This window comes from Quercus lobata, chromosome 9 (genome assembly GCF_001633185.2).
Source record: "Quercus lobata isolate SW786 chromosome 9, ValleyOak3.0 Primary Assembly, whole genome shotgun sequence".
Classification (NCBI taxonomy): Eukaryota; Viridiplantae; Streptophyta; class Magnoliopsida; order Fagales; family Fagaceae; genus Quercus; species Quercus lobata.
The window spans coordinates 41,666,085-41,684,445 of record NC_044912.1 but is presented as its reverse complement, the minus strand read 5'-3'; the positions used below and the strand labels follow the sequence as shown (position 1 = coordinate 41,684,445).

At 36.0% G+C, this 18,361-nt stretch overlaps 1 protein-coding gene and 1 long non-coding RNA gene across 2 annotated transcripts; both read left to right on the top strand.

The window, feature by feature from the left end:
* The first annotated feature begins 530 nt into the window (after positions 1 to 530).
* LOC115961761 (putative disease resistance protein RGA3) lies at positions 531 to 3,832 on the top strand. The gene is made up of 2 exons (XM_031080685.1): positions 531 to 3,735; positions 3,816 to 3,832. Exons 1-2 carry the CDS (start codon positions 531 to 533, stop codon positions 3,830 to 3,832), a joined length of 3,222 nt encoding a protein of 1,073 aa, XP_030936545.1.
* Positions 3,833 to 4,077: 245 nt separating this feature from the next.
* Positions 4,078 to 4,609, top strand: LOC115959364. The gene is made up of 3 exons (XR_004084855.1): positions 4,078 to 4,157; positions 4,302 to 4,450; positions 4,541 to 4,609. It is a non-coding gene; the product is annotated as an uncharacterized LOC115959364 (long non-coding RNA).
* Positions 4,610 to 18,361: the final 13,752 nt, after the last annotated feature.

The following is an 18,361-nucleotide window of genomic DNA, read 5'->3' as shown; positions in this document are numbered from 1 at the left end:
ACTAACATAATTAATATATATAGTAAATCCAAAGAAGAAAAATAGAGTACAAATAAAACATTACAAACTACAAAGACTGTCAAATCAAAATGTTAAAAAATGTAGGGTTCAATTTTAGATGCGCTCAGTCTTCCTTTGTTCTTGAGAATGGTCGCCACGCCACCTCTCCAGGACCATTACATAAATTATAAAGGTAACATGTGATTTATTCAGGTGTTGTTGCGCAAGACTCGCGCACATGGTCACAGTCACAGATATATTGCTGTGTATATATAGTAATAATGTTTTGACTGATGAGCGTATGAGTTTTTCAAAACGTATACCTGCAGCATTGGCCCTTTAGACAAATATTTAATGAAGATGTGCTAGTTCCATCACCAAATGGTTTATGTCCCCATTCCATGATGAGAATGATCAAAGATGGAAGAAACCTGAATTTCTCCGCAACTTCTACAAAACCATGATGAGAATGAGCGCGATGTGCATAATGTTCGTGTATGAGCAGCAATACATATATATAATATTCTAACATGGCTGAGGCTTTCGTTGCTGATGTTGCTAAGGGAATTCTAAGCAAGCTGATTCCACTTGTTAGTGAGCAGATCAGCCTTGCTTGGGGTTTCAAGGAGGAGCTGACACAGCTTCGTGGGTCTGTAGAGATGATTCAGGCTGTGCTGGCTGATGCAGAGAGAAGGAAAGTGAGAGAAGAGTCCTCAAGGCTTTGGCTGCAGAGGCTTGAAGATGTTGCTTATGATGCTGATGACTTGCTGGACGAGCTTGCTTATGAGATTCTCCGGCGAAAGGTAGAGATCCGGAACCAAATGAAGAGAAAGGTACACTTCTTCTTTTCATTTTCAAACCCTATTGCATTTCGTATCAAGATGGCCAACAAAGTTAAGGCTATTGGTGAATTGCTAAAAGGGATTAATGATGATGCAAATCAATTTAGACTTCCTAAAGTGAGCTCTGTAATTTCAAATCCTAAGATTATTCCAAACCGAGAGACAGACCCCAGTCTTGATTATTCCGAAATTGTAGGAAGGAGAGATCACGTTGCAGAAATTGTAAACTTGTTGCTTAGTGCAACCAATCAACAACTCTCAGTCATTCCTATAGTAGGAATGGCAGGTTTGGGAAAAACAACTTTAGCAAAACTAGTGTACAATCATGAGCTAGTAATAAGACATTTTGATGAAAGGATATGGGTATGCGTCTCAGATGATTTTGATGATAAAAGGATTTTGAGAGAGATTCTTGAATCCATTATTGAAGAATCATGGACATCAAATAATAAGGGTGCAATAATTAAACGTCTTCAAACACGGTTGCAAGCTAAAAGATATCTTCTCATACTTGATGATGTATGGAATGAAAAGAGTCAAAATTGGTGTAATTTAAAGAGTTGCTTGTCAACAATTAGTTCAAATACTGGAAATAATATTATTGTAACAACTCGTAGTGACAAGGTGGCAGAAATCATGGAAACAGTTCCTCGACAATACTTGAAAAAGATATCAAAAGATGAATGTTGGTCCATAATCAAGAAAATTGTATCAAAGAATGAAAGCATTCCATTAACTCCTGATTTGGAGACTATCGGAAGGGACATTGCTGAAAAATGTGGAGGGGTTCCATTGGTAGCAAGCATTTTAGGAGGGACAATGTCATGTAAAAAGCAGAAAAGTAAGTGGTTGACAATTCAAAATAGTGAAGTTTGGAGTTATCTACATGATAGTAATGAAATGCTCCCAATATTAGAATTAAGCTTTGATCATCTTCCATCACTTTCTCTTAAACAATGTTTTGCATATTGTTCAATTTTTCCTAAAGATTATGAGATTAAAAAGGAAGAATTAATTGAGCTTTGGATGGCTGAAGGGTTCCTTCAACCAGCTCAAGGAAGCAGTTTGGTAATGGAGGATATTGGTAACAAGTATTTTAATATCTTTTTAGAGAATTCATTATTCCAAGATGTGAAAAAGGATATGTATGATAATATTACAAGTTGCAAAATGCATGATTTGGTACATGATCTTGCCCTCTCAATTTCAAAATTTGAAACCTTGATTTTGAAGGATGATTCGAGGGGTGATATCCATCATGTACGACGCCGTTTATTAGTCCAATATGATTGGGAAACAAAACCAAGAATTCCACTTTCAAAAGATAGTGTTCGGAGATTGGGCACACTTATTTCAGAGAATGCTACGTTTGGAAACTTATTATCTAATTTTAAGTGCTTGCGTGTTCTGAAATTATCTGGGAATAGCATAACAGAGATATCAGAATCAATTGGTTGCTTAATACACTTGAGGCTTCTTCACATCTCATGGGCTGAGATCAAAGCATTACCAGAGTCCATTACCAAGCTCTACAATTTGCAAACTTTAAGACTTCAAGGGTGCTATAGTCTCGAAGAACTTCCAAAAGATCTAAACAAATTGGTTAACTTGAGGCACATTTACGTTGATGATTCTTCTTACATCCATCAATCACCAAAAGATATGGGGGAGTTGAATTTTCTACAAACGTTGTCATTTTTCATTGTGGGTCAAGATGAAGGACATCAGATCAATCAATTGGGGTCCTTGAATCAACTAAGTGGAAAATTAGACATCGAGAATCTGGAGAATGTGAGAGATCAAGAAGAAGCTAGAAGTGCAAATTTGGCAAAATTGGACAAAATAAACCAATTAGGATTTTATTGGAGTGATGGTTCAGATAGAAAAGTCAACCACCATATTGAAGAAGAAGTGTTGGAAGCCCTCTATCCTCATCAAGATCTGAAATCCTTAACAATTGATGGCTTTGGTGGAAAGAAATTCCCATCATGGATGTTGACAAGTCGTAATGCCATGGATGCTTTGTCGCCTTTTTACAATTTGATCAAGATAAATTTAAATCACTGCAACAAATGTAAACAAGTTCCCACCCTCGGCCATCTACCATGCCTCGAGGTTCTTAAAATAGAGGGAATGGATAATGTGACACGTATTGGAGTTGAGTTCTACGGCGTGCACAGTAATGTATTGTTCCCGGCATTAGGAAGACTCATTTTTAGGAATTTGCACAATCTAAGGAAGTGGAAGGATGCGCTGGAGGTGACACCAGCAAGTGTGGTGTTTCCTTGCCTTGAGTTGCTGATCATTGAGAAGTGTCCTCAACTAACGAGTGCCCCATATAATTTTCCGCATCTACAGAGATTAAAGGTTTCTGAAATCAGCTACACGGCATTGGAAAGTATTAGCAGCAATCTTACAACACTCACGTCCGCCCGTATTTATGAAGTGCCAGAACTTGCTTTTGTGCCACAGCAGCTTTTCTATATCCAATCACTCGAGATAAAACTGAGTTATATACTGGACGCCTTCATTTTCCTGAAGTGGGGAACTGAGTTGGAAATATATGGTTGTTTTCCAGGTATACAAGCTATCGCGCCTCATCTTCGATGCTTAAGGATATCAGGGTGTGATGTTAAAATTCTACCCAGTGAGCTACAATTATGTACCTCTCTTTCAGTATTGGAGATACGTGATTGTCCTAATCTGAAATCACTTCCAGATTTACAAGGATTCCATTCTCTTGAAATTTTAGAGATCTCCGGTTGTCCTAAACTCAAATCAATTTCAGATCTAGGAGAGTTGTACTCTCTTAGAGTGTTAAAAATCTTCCATTGCAGCAAGTTGACGCGTCTGCCTGAGGCATCCTTACAATGCTTGAATACTATGGTGATAGGTGGGTATTGTGAGGCGCTGGATGCTTTCCCCAGTCTCAATTGCATCCAACACTTTCATATGACGCTCAAATTTCTACAGTTGAAAGGGTGGGCTAAACTCAACTCTCTCCCAAATGAAATTCAATATTTGACTTCCCTTACATCTCTGGGAATATATGAATTTCATGGAATAGAAGCTGTGCCTGAGTGGTTGGGCTACCTTTCTTCTCTTCAAGAACTCTATCTACATGATTGCAACAACCTAATGTATCTTCCCACGGCGCAAACCATGCAATGGCTCACCAGATTACAAACAATAGAAATTCGAAATTGCTACAAGTTACAGGAAAGATGTGCAAGCGGGGCAGAGTGGTTCAAGATTTCCCACATTCCAAACGTCATGTTCTGGTAGCTATGCAGATTGGTCCAAGACAGATGAGCAGTAAGTTTTTTGATACCTCAAATCCTCTTCTCTTATACATTTGTTTGAATGAACAAATTATATATATTCATACTCAACCCTAATTTCTTTATTCCTCTATTCACTTTTCCTAATATATATATATTCCTTATTCACTATCAAAAGAATGGAAAAAAATTGAATCATCTGATATTCAAGAGCTCCTTGCGATGCATCACCAAATTAGAGAAGCTGCTGAATTTTCACTTCAGCATCCCCAATCACAGAAAAATGGCCCAACATTGACCATATTCCAATTTTAAAGAAATAATGTGGTAATTCCATCTAAACCTGATCTTTTCCTCTTCTTTTCTAGTAAACCTTTTTTAAAGGAACCAAATATTAAATGATGTGCTTGTTTGTAGCTTATTCCATGGTTGTTATGGAACTGGGGAAAGAACTGAAATGCGTTAATGTGAAAAAAAAAGTTCAGGTACTTTTGATTTCTCTTTTTCCCAAGGCATTATATTTTTTCTTTTCCAATATAGCAGAATGCAAGGGAAATTCAATAAAACTATGTTTGCTTATATATCGTGGAAAAGAAATTTTTCACTAGCACAATATTGATGTTAGCAATCTATTGTTGAAGCACTTCAGCCAACATTCTAGTATTTAATAGTGTAGCCGTAGAGTTGTAGTTTACATTCACAATCTTAGCTTAGTATTATGCAATTATCAGGTCCAATGGGAGCATTACTTTGTACCATCATCATGCTTCTAATCTATTGTTGTTCTTCAGTAGCTCAATGGTTCAGTGGTTGTCGTTTACTGATTGGTTGTAGGTTCAAATCCTACGTGGGGAGATTTGATTCATTTGCTTTGACCGTTAATGATTGGTAACCTGCTCCTGTGTCTTTGTTTCTATTGCATTCTAAATCAACAACACGTGTAATATCTAATCTTTAAAATCAAAATTTATATCATCTGCCACAGTTAAAAAAAAATTGTGAGAGAAAGAATGCTAAAAAAAATGGGTGATCTTTTTAGTGAAAATGATGTCATATTGAATAATAGACATTTATATAATAAACACAAACAGGGATAACAAAGACAACATCTTTCTAGCTAAATCTTGTGTAGTTCTCTGCATTTCCTTCCATATAAGAGCCACTTGTTTGTTTTGATATGAATTTTTTGTTTTTTTGTTTTTTTGATATCATTGCAGCCTTGTACTCCAAAAATTTTAAATTCAGGGGTGGTACTTTGCATTTCATTTGATATATGAGCCACTTGTAGCTTTTGATTTATAGGGGGCTATTCTTCTTGCAGTGACCTGAGATATAGTTTTCAAATCAGTCAAACTTGGACACCTAAGCACATTCATAGTTGAAGGCATCATATTTTGATGATCTTAAAGCTTTGTTGGAGTGGTGGGTAACTTTTCCTTTCCTTAAGAGCTGAATTTTGTGATACAAGATTGCTAATTTCTGGAGCAAATTAAGGAATGCAAACCATTCTGATAGAGATGCTCTTTGGTATTAGCTAAGAGGAAGGTCTACCAAAGTGGTTGAAAATTTGTTAGAATTTACTACCATTTGATGCTCACTTTATACACACACACACAAAAAGCTGAATATTTCGTACTGTTTGCTGCCAGAGAGGTTAAATTGAGGACATAGGCATTCCAAGAATCGTGTTATGCCAGGGTGTTAATTTGATTCCTATCTTGTTTAAGTTCATTAAAATTTATGAGTTTCCTCCAATCTCATGTTCTTCTCTTCTTCTCTATCTTGTGTGCTTACTAGATTTCTTGATATTGTAAAAATAATCCTTTATCTTCTAATGTTCTGCCTTAAAATCATTCAATCTCATGTTCTTCTCTTCTTCTCTATCTTGTGTGCTTACTAGATTTCTTGATATTGTAAAAATAATCCTTTATCTTCTAATGTTCTGCCTTAAAATCATTCTTTTTGTTAGGCTCAATTTTTGTGGCAAATTGATGGAAGTCAGAGGTTGAGGACCCAGCGCATATTATGATTGTCATTGAAGTTGGATTCTTGAAGGTTTCATTAATCTATCCTTTTCTATGCTACTCTTTTTTTTTTCTTATGCATTTTCTATGTATTGGAATGAAATTATGCACCTTGGGGATTTTCTCTTTCACACTTTAAGACTATAGAGGAGCTTAATGATATATAATTGGTAAACTTTAATGAAATTTTTATATCTACTTTTTGTTTATGTGCAGTTGTATTGTTGTTTTCATTAGACGGTGAATCCAAAGCATCACTATTGTAGCATAATACCTAGTATGTTAGGACTAAAGATCAATTTCTGTTGGACAAGGCTAAATGCTTAGGGATTTTATGCTTACCTCAAGTCTCTGCCTCAACTTCAGCACACAGCGCCATAATATTTAAAAGTTAAAACCACAGAATTAGAAAGAATGGATTTTTTTTTTTCTTCTATAGTTGGGGAACATTTCATTTATACATCATCTGTCTATTAACAGTTGCAAGAAGCCGGAACATATACCAGCATTGGATAAGCACTGGATGGGGTGTAGTGCCTTGTTGAATATTGGATGCTAGTTATTTTTCAATGTTCCAATAAAAGGTCACATTTGATCAACAGGCATTCAATCTGCTTCATTCCCTTCAAACTTCAACCAGCTGACAGAGGGTTTGAGCAAAACGCTGTGAAATTTTTGACTTGTCTGTAAATGACCTGTTTAATGTCCCCAAGAAAGAAGAGCCTCTTTTCATTTTTTATCTGATACCAAGTTTACACAATTTTTGGTAAGTCATTACTTTTTCTGGGTTTCTTCTCCTTTTTCTTCTTTTTAACCTGTGTGAAATTTCTGGTTGCTGGCCAATTGGAATAATATTGCGTCTATGTCTGCAATGTTTACAAGTTTACTCTACATGGTAGCACCACCTCTGTCAACCAACAAAATTTAAGGTGAGTCTTAGTTTTCCAGCTTTTACATCATAGTTTCTGCTATCTCTTATGTACTTAGGTGCGGTTTGGATCTGCGTCTATGGCTGCGTTTTATGTTTTCACGCGTTTTCCTTTTTTATTTTTTGCTTCAACCGCACCTTTTGACTAAGTCAGCAGTGAACAGTGCATCTGTGCACTATTCACAGGTTCCACAAATTACACTTTTCAGCAATTTTTTCATTAAAAATAGGTCCCACGACACTATTCACACATTTAAAAATTATTTTGCTACAGTTTTCAGTTTTCAGTTTCAGCAAAATAAGTTCTTGTTAGTGTGGCTTGAATTTTGCCACAAGCCCATAAGGCCCAACCAAGCCCAATCCGGTCATAAGAATTGACCTAATACAAGTTGTATTAGGAATCCCAGGAGCCGACTATATAAAGTTACATATATATATATATATATGTGCTTTATGATATGTGGCAAGACACAAATAAAAGGGAATTGATGAAAGAGTAATTTCAATTAACCTAGTGAGCAGCCGCATGAGAGAAAATAGAGAAAATAGAGGCAGCCAGCTTCTATTCTTATTGTTTCTGTGAGAGAGTGCTAGGGTGTAATTGGGATTTGGGTTTCTTGAGAGTGTTCTTGTACACTATTGTATTTTCCCTGATAATAATGAAATCCCTGCAACTCCGTGAACGTAGGCAAATTGCCGAACCACGTAAATATTGTCTTGTGCATGTGATTGTTTTTCTTTGGCGTGTGTTTTTTCTATTTGTTTTGTTTCTCACAGGTTGGGATTTCGGTGTAATTCCCTAAAACTGGTATCAGAGCCTAGGGTTAGGTTTGAGTGGGAGCAATGGTAGAGGAAGCAGGAAAGGCGTCTGGAATAGAAAAGTTTGATGGCACGGACTTCGCATATTGGAGGATGCAGATTGAAGATTATCTCTATGGGAGGAAATTGCATCTGCCTCTTTTAGGGACAAAACCTGAGGCTATAAAGGCTGAAGAATGGGCTCTTCTTGACAGACAGGTATTAGTAGTTATCAAGTTAACTCTGTCTAGGTCTGTTGCACACAATGTTGTAAAGGAGAAGACCATAGCAGTTCTGATGAAGGCTTTGTCTGGTATGTATGAAAAGCCGTCAACAAACAATAAGGTGCACTTGATGAAGAAACTATTCAATCTGAAGATGGCAAAGAATGCATCAGTAGCACAACATCTGAATGAATTTAATACTATCACAAATCAATTGTCGTCTGTAGAAATTGATTTTGATGATGAGATTCGTGCTCTGATCGTCTTGGCTTCTTTGTCAAACAGTTGGGAGGCAATGAGGATGGCAGTAAGTAATTCTACAAAAAAGGAAAAGCTCAAGTACAATGATATACGAGATTTAATTCTGGCTGAGGAGATTCGCAGAAGAGATGTAGGTGAAACCTCAGGATCTGGTTCTGCCCTAAACCTTGAGACAAGAGGCAGAGGTAATAACAGAAATTCAAATCGGGGCATATCAAAATCCAGAAATTCTAATCGGAACAGAAATAAATCTAGATCAGGCCAACAAATACAATGCTAGAATTGTGGGAAAATAGGTCACTTTAGGAATTAATGCAAAAGTCCTAAGAAGAAGAATGAAGATGATTCTGCAAATACTGTAACAGAAGAGGTACAGGATGCATTACTTCTTGCAGTAGACAGTCCACTTGATGATTGGGTTTTGGATTTAGGAATTTCGTTTCATACCACTCCACACCGAGAAATCATACAGAATTATGTTGCAGGTGATTTTGGTAAGGTGTATTTGGCTGATGGTTCAGCCTTGGATGTTGTAGGTATGGGAGACGTCCGGATATTGTTGCCCAATGGATCTATTTAGTTACTAGAGAAGGTTCGACATATTCCTGACCTAAGGAGGAATCTGATTTCTGTTGAACAACTTGATGATGAAGGGCATGCAATACTATTTGTTGGTGGTACTTGGAAGGTTACAAATGGAGTTAGGGTATTGGCTCGTAGAAAGAAAACTGGTACTCTATACATGACCTCAAGTTCAAGAGACACAATTGCAGTTGCTGATGCAAGTACTGATACAAGCCTATGGCACCGCAAACTTGGTCACATGAGTGAGAAAGGGATGAAGATGCTACTGTCAAAAGGAAAACTACCAAAATTGAAGTCCATTGATTTTGACATGTGTGAAAGTTGCATCTTAAAAAAGCAGAAAAATGTGAGCTTCTTGAAAACTGGCAGGACACCGAAAGCTGAAAAATTGGAGTTAGTACACATTGATTTGTGGGGGCCTTCTCCGGTTGCATCCCTTGGAGGTTCAAGGTACTACATCACTTTCATTGATGACTCAAGCAAAAAGGTATGGGTTTATTTTCTGAAAAATAAATCTGATGTGTTTGAAACTTTTAAGAAGTGGAAGGCCATGGTTGAGATAGAAATAGGTTTGAAAGTAAAATGTTTGAGGTAAGATAATGGAGGAGAGTACATAGATGGAGGGTTCAATGAGTATTGTGCTGCACAGGGAATTAGGATGGAAAAGACCATTCCTGGGACACCACAGCAGAATGGTGTGGCTGAGCGCATGAACAGAACTCTCAATGAGCGTGCTAGGAGTATGAGGTTGCATGCTGGACTACCAAAAACTTTTTGGGCTGATGTTGTTAGCACTGCAGCTTACCTGATAAACCGAGGACCTTCAGTTCCCATAGAGTTCAGACTTCCTGAGAAGGTTTGGAGCGGTAAAGAGGTAAAGTTTTCACACTTAAAAGTTTTTGATTGTGTTTCTTATATTCATATTGATCCTGATGCTCGTAGTAAACTTGATGCAAAGTCTAAAATATGTTTTTTCATTGGCTATGGTGATGAGAAATTTGGCTATAGGTTTTGGGATGAACAAAACAGGAAAATCATCAGAAGTAAAAATGTGATATTTAATGAACAGGTTATGTACAAGGACAGGTCAACTGTAGTGTCAGATGTGACAGAGATAGATCAAAAGAAATCTGAGTTTGTCAACTTAGATGAATTGACTGAAGGTACTATCCAGAAAAGGGGTGAAGAAGATAAGGAGAATGTAAATTCACAGGTAGATCCGAGTACACCTGTAGCTGAAGTCCGCAGATCTTCCAGGAACATTAGACCTCCACAGCATTATTCACCCACTCTAAATTACCTCCTGTTGACTGATGGTGGTGAGTCAGAATGTTATGATGAAGCCTTGCAAGATGAGAATTCAAGCAAGTGGAAGTTAGCCATGAAGGATGAAATGGATTCCTTGTTGGGGAATCAGACATGAGAACTGACTGAATTGCCAGTAGGAAAGAAGACTTTGCACAACAAGTGGGTATACAGAATAAAGAATGAGCATGATGGTAGCAAACGTTACAAGGCCAGATTAGTTGTTAAAGGGTTCCAGCAGAAGGAGGGCATTGACTACACAGAGATATTTTCTCCAGTTGTGAAGATGTCAACAATCAGACTGGTACTGGGAATGGTGGCTGCAGAAAACTTACATCTTGAGCAGTTAGATGTGAAGACGGCATTCTTTCATGGTGACTTGGAGGAAAACCTTTACATGATTCAGCCAGAAGGGTTCATTACTTAAGGACAAAAGAATCTAGTCTGCAAATTGAAAAAGAGCTTGTATGGCCTAAAACAAGCTCCTAGACAGTGCTACAAGAAATTTGACAGTTTTATGCATAGAATTGGATTCAAGAGATGTGAAGCTGATCACTGTTACTATGCTAAATCTTTTGACAATTCTTACATCATATTACTGTTGTATGTGGATGATATGCTTATTGCAGGGTCTAGCATTGAGGAGATTAATAATCTAAAAAAGCAATTGTCCAAATAGTTTGCAATGAAGGATTTGGGAGTTGCAAAGCAAATCCTTGGTATGAGAATCATTAGAGACAAGGCTAATGGTACATTGAAACTTTCACAGTCAAGGTATGTGAAGAAAGTTCTCAACAAGTTCAACATGAATTATGCTAAATCTTTTGACAATTCTTACATCATATTACTGTTGTATGTGGATGATATGCTTATTGCAGGGTCTAGCTTTGAGGAGATTAATAATCTAAAAAAGCAATTGTCCAAATAGTTTGCAATGAAGGATTTGGGAGTTGCAAAGCAAATCCTTGGTATGAGAATCATTAGAGACAAGGCTAATGGTACATTGAAACTTTCACAGTCAAAGTATGTGAAGAAAGTTCTCAGCAAGTTCAACATGAATGAAGCTAAACCAGTGAGCACACCCTTGGGTAGTCATTTCAAACTAAGTAAAGAACAGTCACCGAAGACAGAAGTAGAAAGGGACCATATGAGTAAAGTGCCTTATGCCTCAGCTATTAACAGCTTGATGTATGCTATGGTGTGTACAAGGCCAGACATTGCACATGTAGTGGGAGTCGTGAGAAGATTCATGAGTAGGCCTGGAAAGCAGCATTGGGAGGCAGTCAAGTGGATTCTGAGATATCTAAAGGGTTCATTAGATACATGTCTTTGCTTCACAGGTGCAAGTTTGAAACTGTAGGGTTATGTAGATGCTGATTTTGCTGATGATATTGATAGTAGAAAGAGTATTACTGGATTTGTTTTTACTTTGGGTGGTACAGCTATATCATGGGCTTCAAATCTGCAAAAGATTGTCACTTTGTCTACTACAGAAGCTGAGTATGTTGCAACAATTGAAGCTGGAAAGAAGATGATTTGGCTACATGGTTTCTTAGATGAATTGGGTAAGAAGCAGGAGATGGGCATTCTACACAGTGACAGTCAGAGTGCAATTTTTCTTGTCAAAAATTCGGCTTTTCATTCAAAGTCGAAGCACATACAGACAAAATACCACTTTATCCATTATCTTGTTGAAGATAAGTTGGTAATACTTGAGAAGATTTGTGGATCTAAGAACCCGGCAGACATGTTGACTAAGGGTGTCACTATTGAGAAGTTGAAGCTGTGCGCAGCTTCAATTGGTCTTCTAGCTTGAGGACAGAAGGATGAGTTGCAGGGATGAGGGATTGTGTTATGGAGGATTATGGTTGATATTTGCAGCTTGTGAGCCCTTAAGGACTAAGGTGGAGCTAATGAAGGAGTTTGCTAGTGTAGCTTGATCAATTCAAGTCAAGGTGGAGATTTGTTAGTGTGGCTTGAATTTTGCCACAAGCCCATAAGGCCCAAACAAGCCCAATCCGATCATAAGAATTGACCTAATACAAGTTGTATTAGGAATCCCAAGAGTCGACTATATAAAGTTACATATATATATATATGTGTGTGTGTGTGTGTGTGCTTTATGATATGTGGCAAGACAAAAATAAAAGGGAATTGATGAAAGAGTAATTCCAATTAACCTAGTGAGCAGCCGCATGAGAAAAAATAGAGAAAAGAGAGACAGCCAACTTCTATTCTTATTGTTTCTGTGAGAGAGTGCTAGGGTGTAATTGTGATTTGGGTTTCTTGAGAGTGTTCTTGTACACTATTGTATTTTCCCTGATAAAAATAAAATCCCTGCAACTCCGTGGACGTAGGCAAATTGCTGAACCACGTAAATATTGTCTTGTGCATGTGATTGTTTTTCTTTGACGTGTGTTTTCTCTATTTGTTTTGTTTCTCACAGGTTGGGGTTTCGATGTAATTCCCTACAGTTCTATCCAAACAGACCCTTAGCAATAGATCTTTTTTACAAAATATTCAATCTTTTTTTTTTTTTTTTGGTTATGGTTCACAAAATAATTTCTTCTTCATATCTTTCCAGCTTCAATTAATGTCAGTTTTGTTCTTCTCTTCTTGTAAGCTTTTCCTTAACAAAAGGGCCAATTGGTTCGGATGCTACAATTTGTGCACATGTTGGAAGAATAGTTCTTTATAGTAAGCAAATAAGGTAATGGACATATATAACTTTTATTGGCTATTATTCAAATTACAATTTAGTTTAGAATTTCAATTTGTTACTCATAGTAATGATTTGAAAGTTTTACACTGTGTTTGGTTGGATGGAATTTAGGAGGGATGGAAAATATAGGAGAGAAAATGTGGATTTTCTGCTGTTTGGGAATGGAGGAAAATGGGAGGGAGTGGAAAACCGGGAGAAAACCTTCTCTCCGGGCCCACAAATGTTTGTCTTCCCAATTCGGGAGGAAAAGCTGGGAGAGAAAAGTTCTCTCCCAGCATTTTTACCATTTTAGCCTCCCCACCTACACTCAGTACATTCACACCTACCCACTTGATTTTCATTCTCTATTTTGTTTTCATTTTTTGATTTTGTATTGACTTTACTAAAGTTTGCTAGCCTTCATCTTTGCTGACCACGTTTTTGTGAGTTGAATGTAGTGTAAATTTGCTAACCACCTTTTTGCTGGTTACAAAATTTTTTGCCCAATTAAATTTATATGTACACTATTGTAATTTTTACATTATAACAATAAAAATAATAATATAAATTTATATATATGATGTGATAAATTTTATATTATTTAATAAGTATAAATAAATCTATTTCTTACCTATTATGTAACAAGGGCATAATAGTCAATTTATATAAATTACATTTTCCATCCTCCTCTTTTTCTCTCCAACCAAATAAAAAAGTTTTCTATCCTCCCAATTTTCCACTCCTCCAACCAAACACACAAGAGGGAAAACTAAATATTTTACATCCTCCCATTTTTCCATCCTCCCACAATTTTCCATCCTCCCACTTTTCCACTCCAACCAAACAAAGCCTTAGTGTTTTACACATCCAGTCATTTATGAGTTTCATGAATATAAAAACAGTGAATGGCCACTCTGCCGAGAGATTTTGATGACTCCTCTAACCAATTAGAAGAGGGCAAGATCCATGACATACTCCAACAGTGTGGCAGGATGGCATATTCTTGTTTCAATTGGGTCGTGACAACTAACAATTACAATGAACTTGCCACTAGAGAAGCTACATATATTCACGAGTATGGTGGCTTCTTTGAAGTTTTTTGAATTTCTACATTTTGGTAAGATATGTTTCTTGTGAATAAGTTGGTTAGATTTCTTGACATTTATTATGGAGGATGCTAACCAAAGTTCGCTACACAGGTTTCTTCCATGCCCTATATATATACTAAACAAGGGATCTTTTTACTAAACAGAATTCCTAACAGTTCATCCACCTATCAAATCTTATCTGTTATCATGGCCTCACCTAGAGGCTAGAGCCCTTTGTTCCAATGACTTCAACACTTCAATGCTAGCTAAGGTACGAATCTGATGGTTAGCCATCTTGCACACTTGATTGATTGTCAAATAGTTTCACAGAAAAATTGCTTCAGCATATCTCTGCCAGAGCAATTTAATAATAATAGCTTCAGTTAATAGATTTTTACATGTCTGTAACAGCCTTCTCCTCTTGTCAATCTTCTTGTCCTAACTAAGAGGCCAACCAGTTTGAGTGCTCCAATTTATACAAAATTTTGAAGGATACTAGCCTACAGTGAGTGGATAAGGCAATGAACATATGCCTCTCTCTATGTTGACTTTTATTTGCAATTATTCAATTAGCACCATTTGGTTTTTAAATTAATTGTATTATTCAATTACTTCCTGCCTGATTTGGGTGATTCTATTTTGGTCTCAATCAAGCTTATTACTTATCAAAAGTTGTAGTTCGTACACCAAAAACTATATTGTCCATGATAAGTTGAAGCAAGATACAGTGTGTAGTTTTCCTGGAAAAACATACATATATGAATGCTAAATCTAAATTGCTTACATAAACTAATTTTGCAGTCTATTCAAAAAGCAGCAGTGATAGTTGCTAATTGCTAATCAAGGCTAAACAACTTTATGCCCAGTCAATATTAAGCTTTACTATTACTAACTCCGTTACTTAATCTTGTAGCCTAAACAACCCACCAGCAAATTTACTTTTATTCTTCCCATGGCTAAATTTATGTCGTATATTTGTTTGTGCAGGTTCTGAAGTTGACAAATTTGCTAGAATCTCGGGTAAATGTAAACTTGACTAGCTGAAAGAGTTGGATACTCTTTAGTGTCATTCTGTTCTTCAATTCCTTAGGCTGGTATCTTGCAGGACATTAAAAGCTAATTGCATCTGGATGTGCAGTGTGGTTGTCAGTGGAGAAATCATTGCTACCTAAATAAATGACTCAAATCTGGAAAATTGGTGACCTAATCTGCTGCAACAATAGAATTTGTTCTCTAAATCCCAACTTAGATATTAACGGTATACCATTTTTCATTGTCATAGTTACTTAGAAAAGAATAACTCATGTTATTTAATGTCTTCTCTTTTGTCATTCTATTTAACCATTGACATTGTAGAATACAAAGAAATGTCTTTTCTGTTATTTTTGTGATAATTGAAGCTCTAACACCAGTTTGGTTGGCAGCCTCATATTTGTAATGGTATGTACGTGGCCTGACATTTCTCAGGCTATTAGCATGGTTAGTTGTTATTTGCATGATCTAAGGAAGGATCATTTGCAAGCTGCTATATGGATCTTGCGATGACTTGGGTTTGAAGTTTGAGAGAGATGAATCTTTTAGAAAACACATTGATTCAGACTATGTCAAGGATCTAGATAAGCACCCTTCTACTATGAGCTACTTACATTTGCTAAAGCAATGATGAGTTGGAGGTTGATACTGCAGTAGGCTATTGCATTGGCAACCACTACAGCTGAATACATGGGTTTGATTGTAGTCATCAAGGGGGCTCTCTGGCTACATGGTTTGATTGAAAACTTGAACATTCATCATAAGCACATATGTGTATTTTGTGACAGTCGTGTTCCATTCATTTAGAAAAAAACCAAGTCGAAATGGTATTTGATTGATACCCAATTATTGTTGTAAATAATGTCGAAATGGTATTTGATTGATACCCAAACACATTATTTCCTTAACCAAACCGAAACGGTCATCGTACGAAATTGACAACCTTTGATTTTAAACAATTCTCTCTTAGTAGAGAGCTCTCTACCCTCTCTCAACTCTCATTCATTCTCCTTTTTTTTTTTTTTTGATAAATAATTACAACATGCTGCTAATCTCGCAGCTCGAACCCTTTCTCCTCTAGATCTCCAAACACTTTGTGCATGGTCTCATTCATTCTCCTAATTGAATGAGTGATATTTGGTATAATACAGATTTTACTATATAAGCCTTATAAATTGATGTGTTATCAATTACAAAAATTAATATAAATACTAATTTATTATTTTATTGAAATGACACTAATTACATTAATTACCACATCAATTTGTAATTTTGCCAGCACGTTGGTTGGTTCAGTGGTAAGGAGCTTGTGGCCCTGCTTGTCAGGCTTGGGTTCGAGTCACCTCCATAGCCAATTGTTGGTGGGCATCCTTAGTAGGGTAACCCCCTGCACGATTTGGCTAGAACGGCCTGAGCCTATGTCAGATCGACGCCCTGCCCGGGGATAAAATATAGCCATAAAGCCCCCATTTTTATTTAACCAAAAAAAAAAAAAAAAAATTGTAATTTTTATAATAAAAAAATTTCTAATAGTTTTAGCATTTTTCTAATTGCATATTAGCGTGTTGATAGTTTATTAGTGCCAAATGGACGGTAATTTGCATTTTCATTAAAAAAAAAAAAAATTCAATTCTAGCCCCCCCTCAATCAAAATTCTGGTTCGGTCCCTGTGTGAATGGAAACTATTCCACCAAAGTTTTCTTCTATTTTTCGGGCTGACATAGACAGTTTGTCTTAATAAAGTTTTTTAATTTTTTATAATAGCTTAAAAGTACAATATTATCTTAGTTTTGGTAGACATTATCATATCTATTTTGTGTTTACTCCCACATTTACATGTAAATATAAGAGTTTGCAAGTATTCTCTAAAATAAATTCATTACGTGTATTTTTCTCTTGTAGGAAATTTAAACTAATGACTAAGCATGCAAACATGAAACCAAGAGAATTCAAGGGTGAAAATCAATTGAGAAGTGGCTTTTGAAAAATTTAGTGAGTCAAAGATGTGTAGAAACATAAAAGGAAAGAGAGAAATTCGTTTGAGCCAAAGATCGAAAAATCCTGGCATGAAAATATTCTGACCAGTTTGGTATTTTGGCCATATCTTTTTACTCCGATATCGGATTGACTTGATTCTTGTGGCCATGGAAAGAGGACATAAAGATCTAAAACTTTGTAGTTTACCAAAACTTCAGAATTTGCCGTGTTAAAGGCCAAAACCGACTTGAAGTTAACCCACTGTTCAAAAACGGGAATGACATTTTATATTTTCCCTTTTGGGATGCATGTATTTTAGGGTTTTGAATGTTATAAATATTAAAGGGATACAAAGGCAGCCATGTTTTTGGCTGCTGGGAAACCTTATTTTTCATAAATTTTGAGAGTTTATTATTTTCTATAGAAGTTTAAGAACCTAAGCTAGGGTTAGGGGTAAATTCTCAATGTTGTAAGTTGTCCACTATTCAATCCAAGCATGTTTTTCACATTTTGATCATTGAAATCAATTATTCTCTTTTTATAATTGTTTTATTAGATTGATATTTGATTTATAATTCTTTCATAAGTTTATTCTTGAAAATCTTCTTATTGTCAAAATAGGGTTTTATAATCTCTCTAGTAAAAAATAGTAATCTTGTTAGATATTACTTTTGCCATAGTATTGCCTCTAGGGTATGCGATGTTCTTGAGTTTTTCTAGCAAAGTTATTATTTTCTAGACTAAACTGTTGGAATAACTGATGAATATAATCAACCAAAGAGAGTTTTATTAATAAAACTTATTTCTAAATCTTTCAATCGGATAATTTGTATATTTACTTACCTGATTGTGTACTAAATTGGATTGGTAGAAGATGCCTAACAATATTGGTGGATGATCCCTAACGCCTTAGTGATTTTAATTACTGAATTTACCAAACTATATTTTTCCTAAGTTTCAATCATATTTTTCTACATATTATTGGTGCTTTTGACATGTTCTTGTTTTCCTTCAATCAGTGGATTGACAACCTTAACTACACTACAATTTCCGTTACAAAATTAGATGACATCAGTTTTTCTTCTCAAAAATAAAAAATAAAAAGAAGCTAATTTAATTAGGAAAATTAATAAAAATCTTATTGTGCATTTCACATGATAAGAAGAAATGTAATATTCCTATTGGTGGTTGGAGTCCAAAATTCCAAACATGTTTGGAGCCAAATTTTTTTCTTTGTATAAAACTATAAATGTTTTTTCTTCTTTTTCTAGTTCCCCCCTACCCCCCCAAAATGCATTTGCGAGATCTTTCACAA

Coding starts and splice junctions, on each gene's coding strand:
- LOC115961761 (XM_031080685.1), top strand. CDS start 531: ATGGCTGAGGCTTTCGTTGCTGATGTTGCTAAGGGAATTCTAAGCAAG.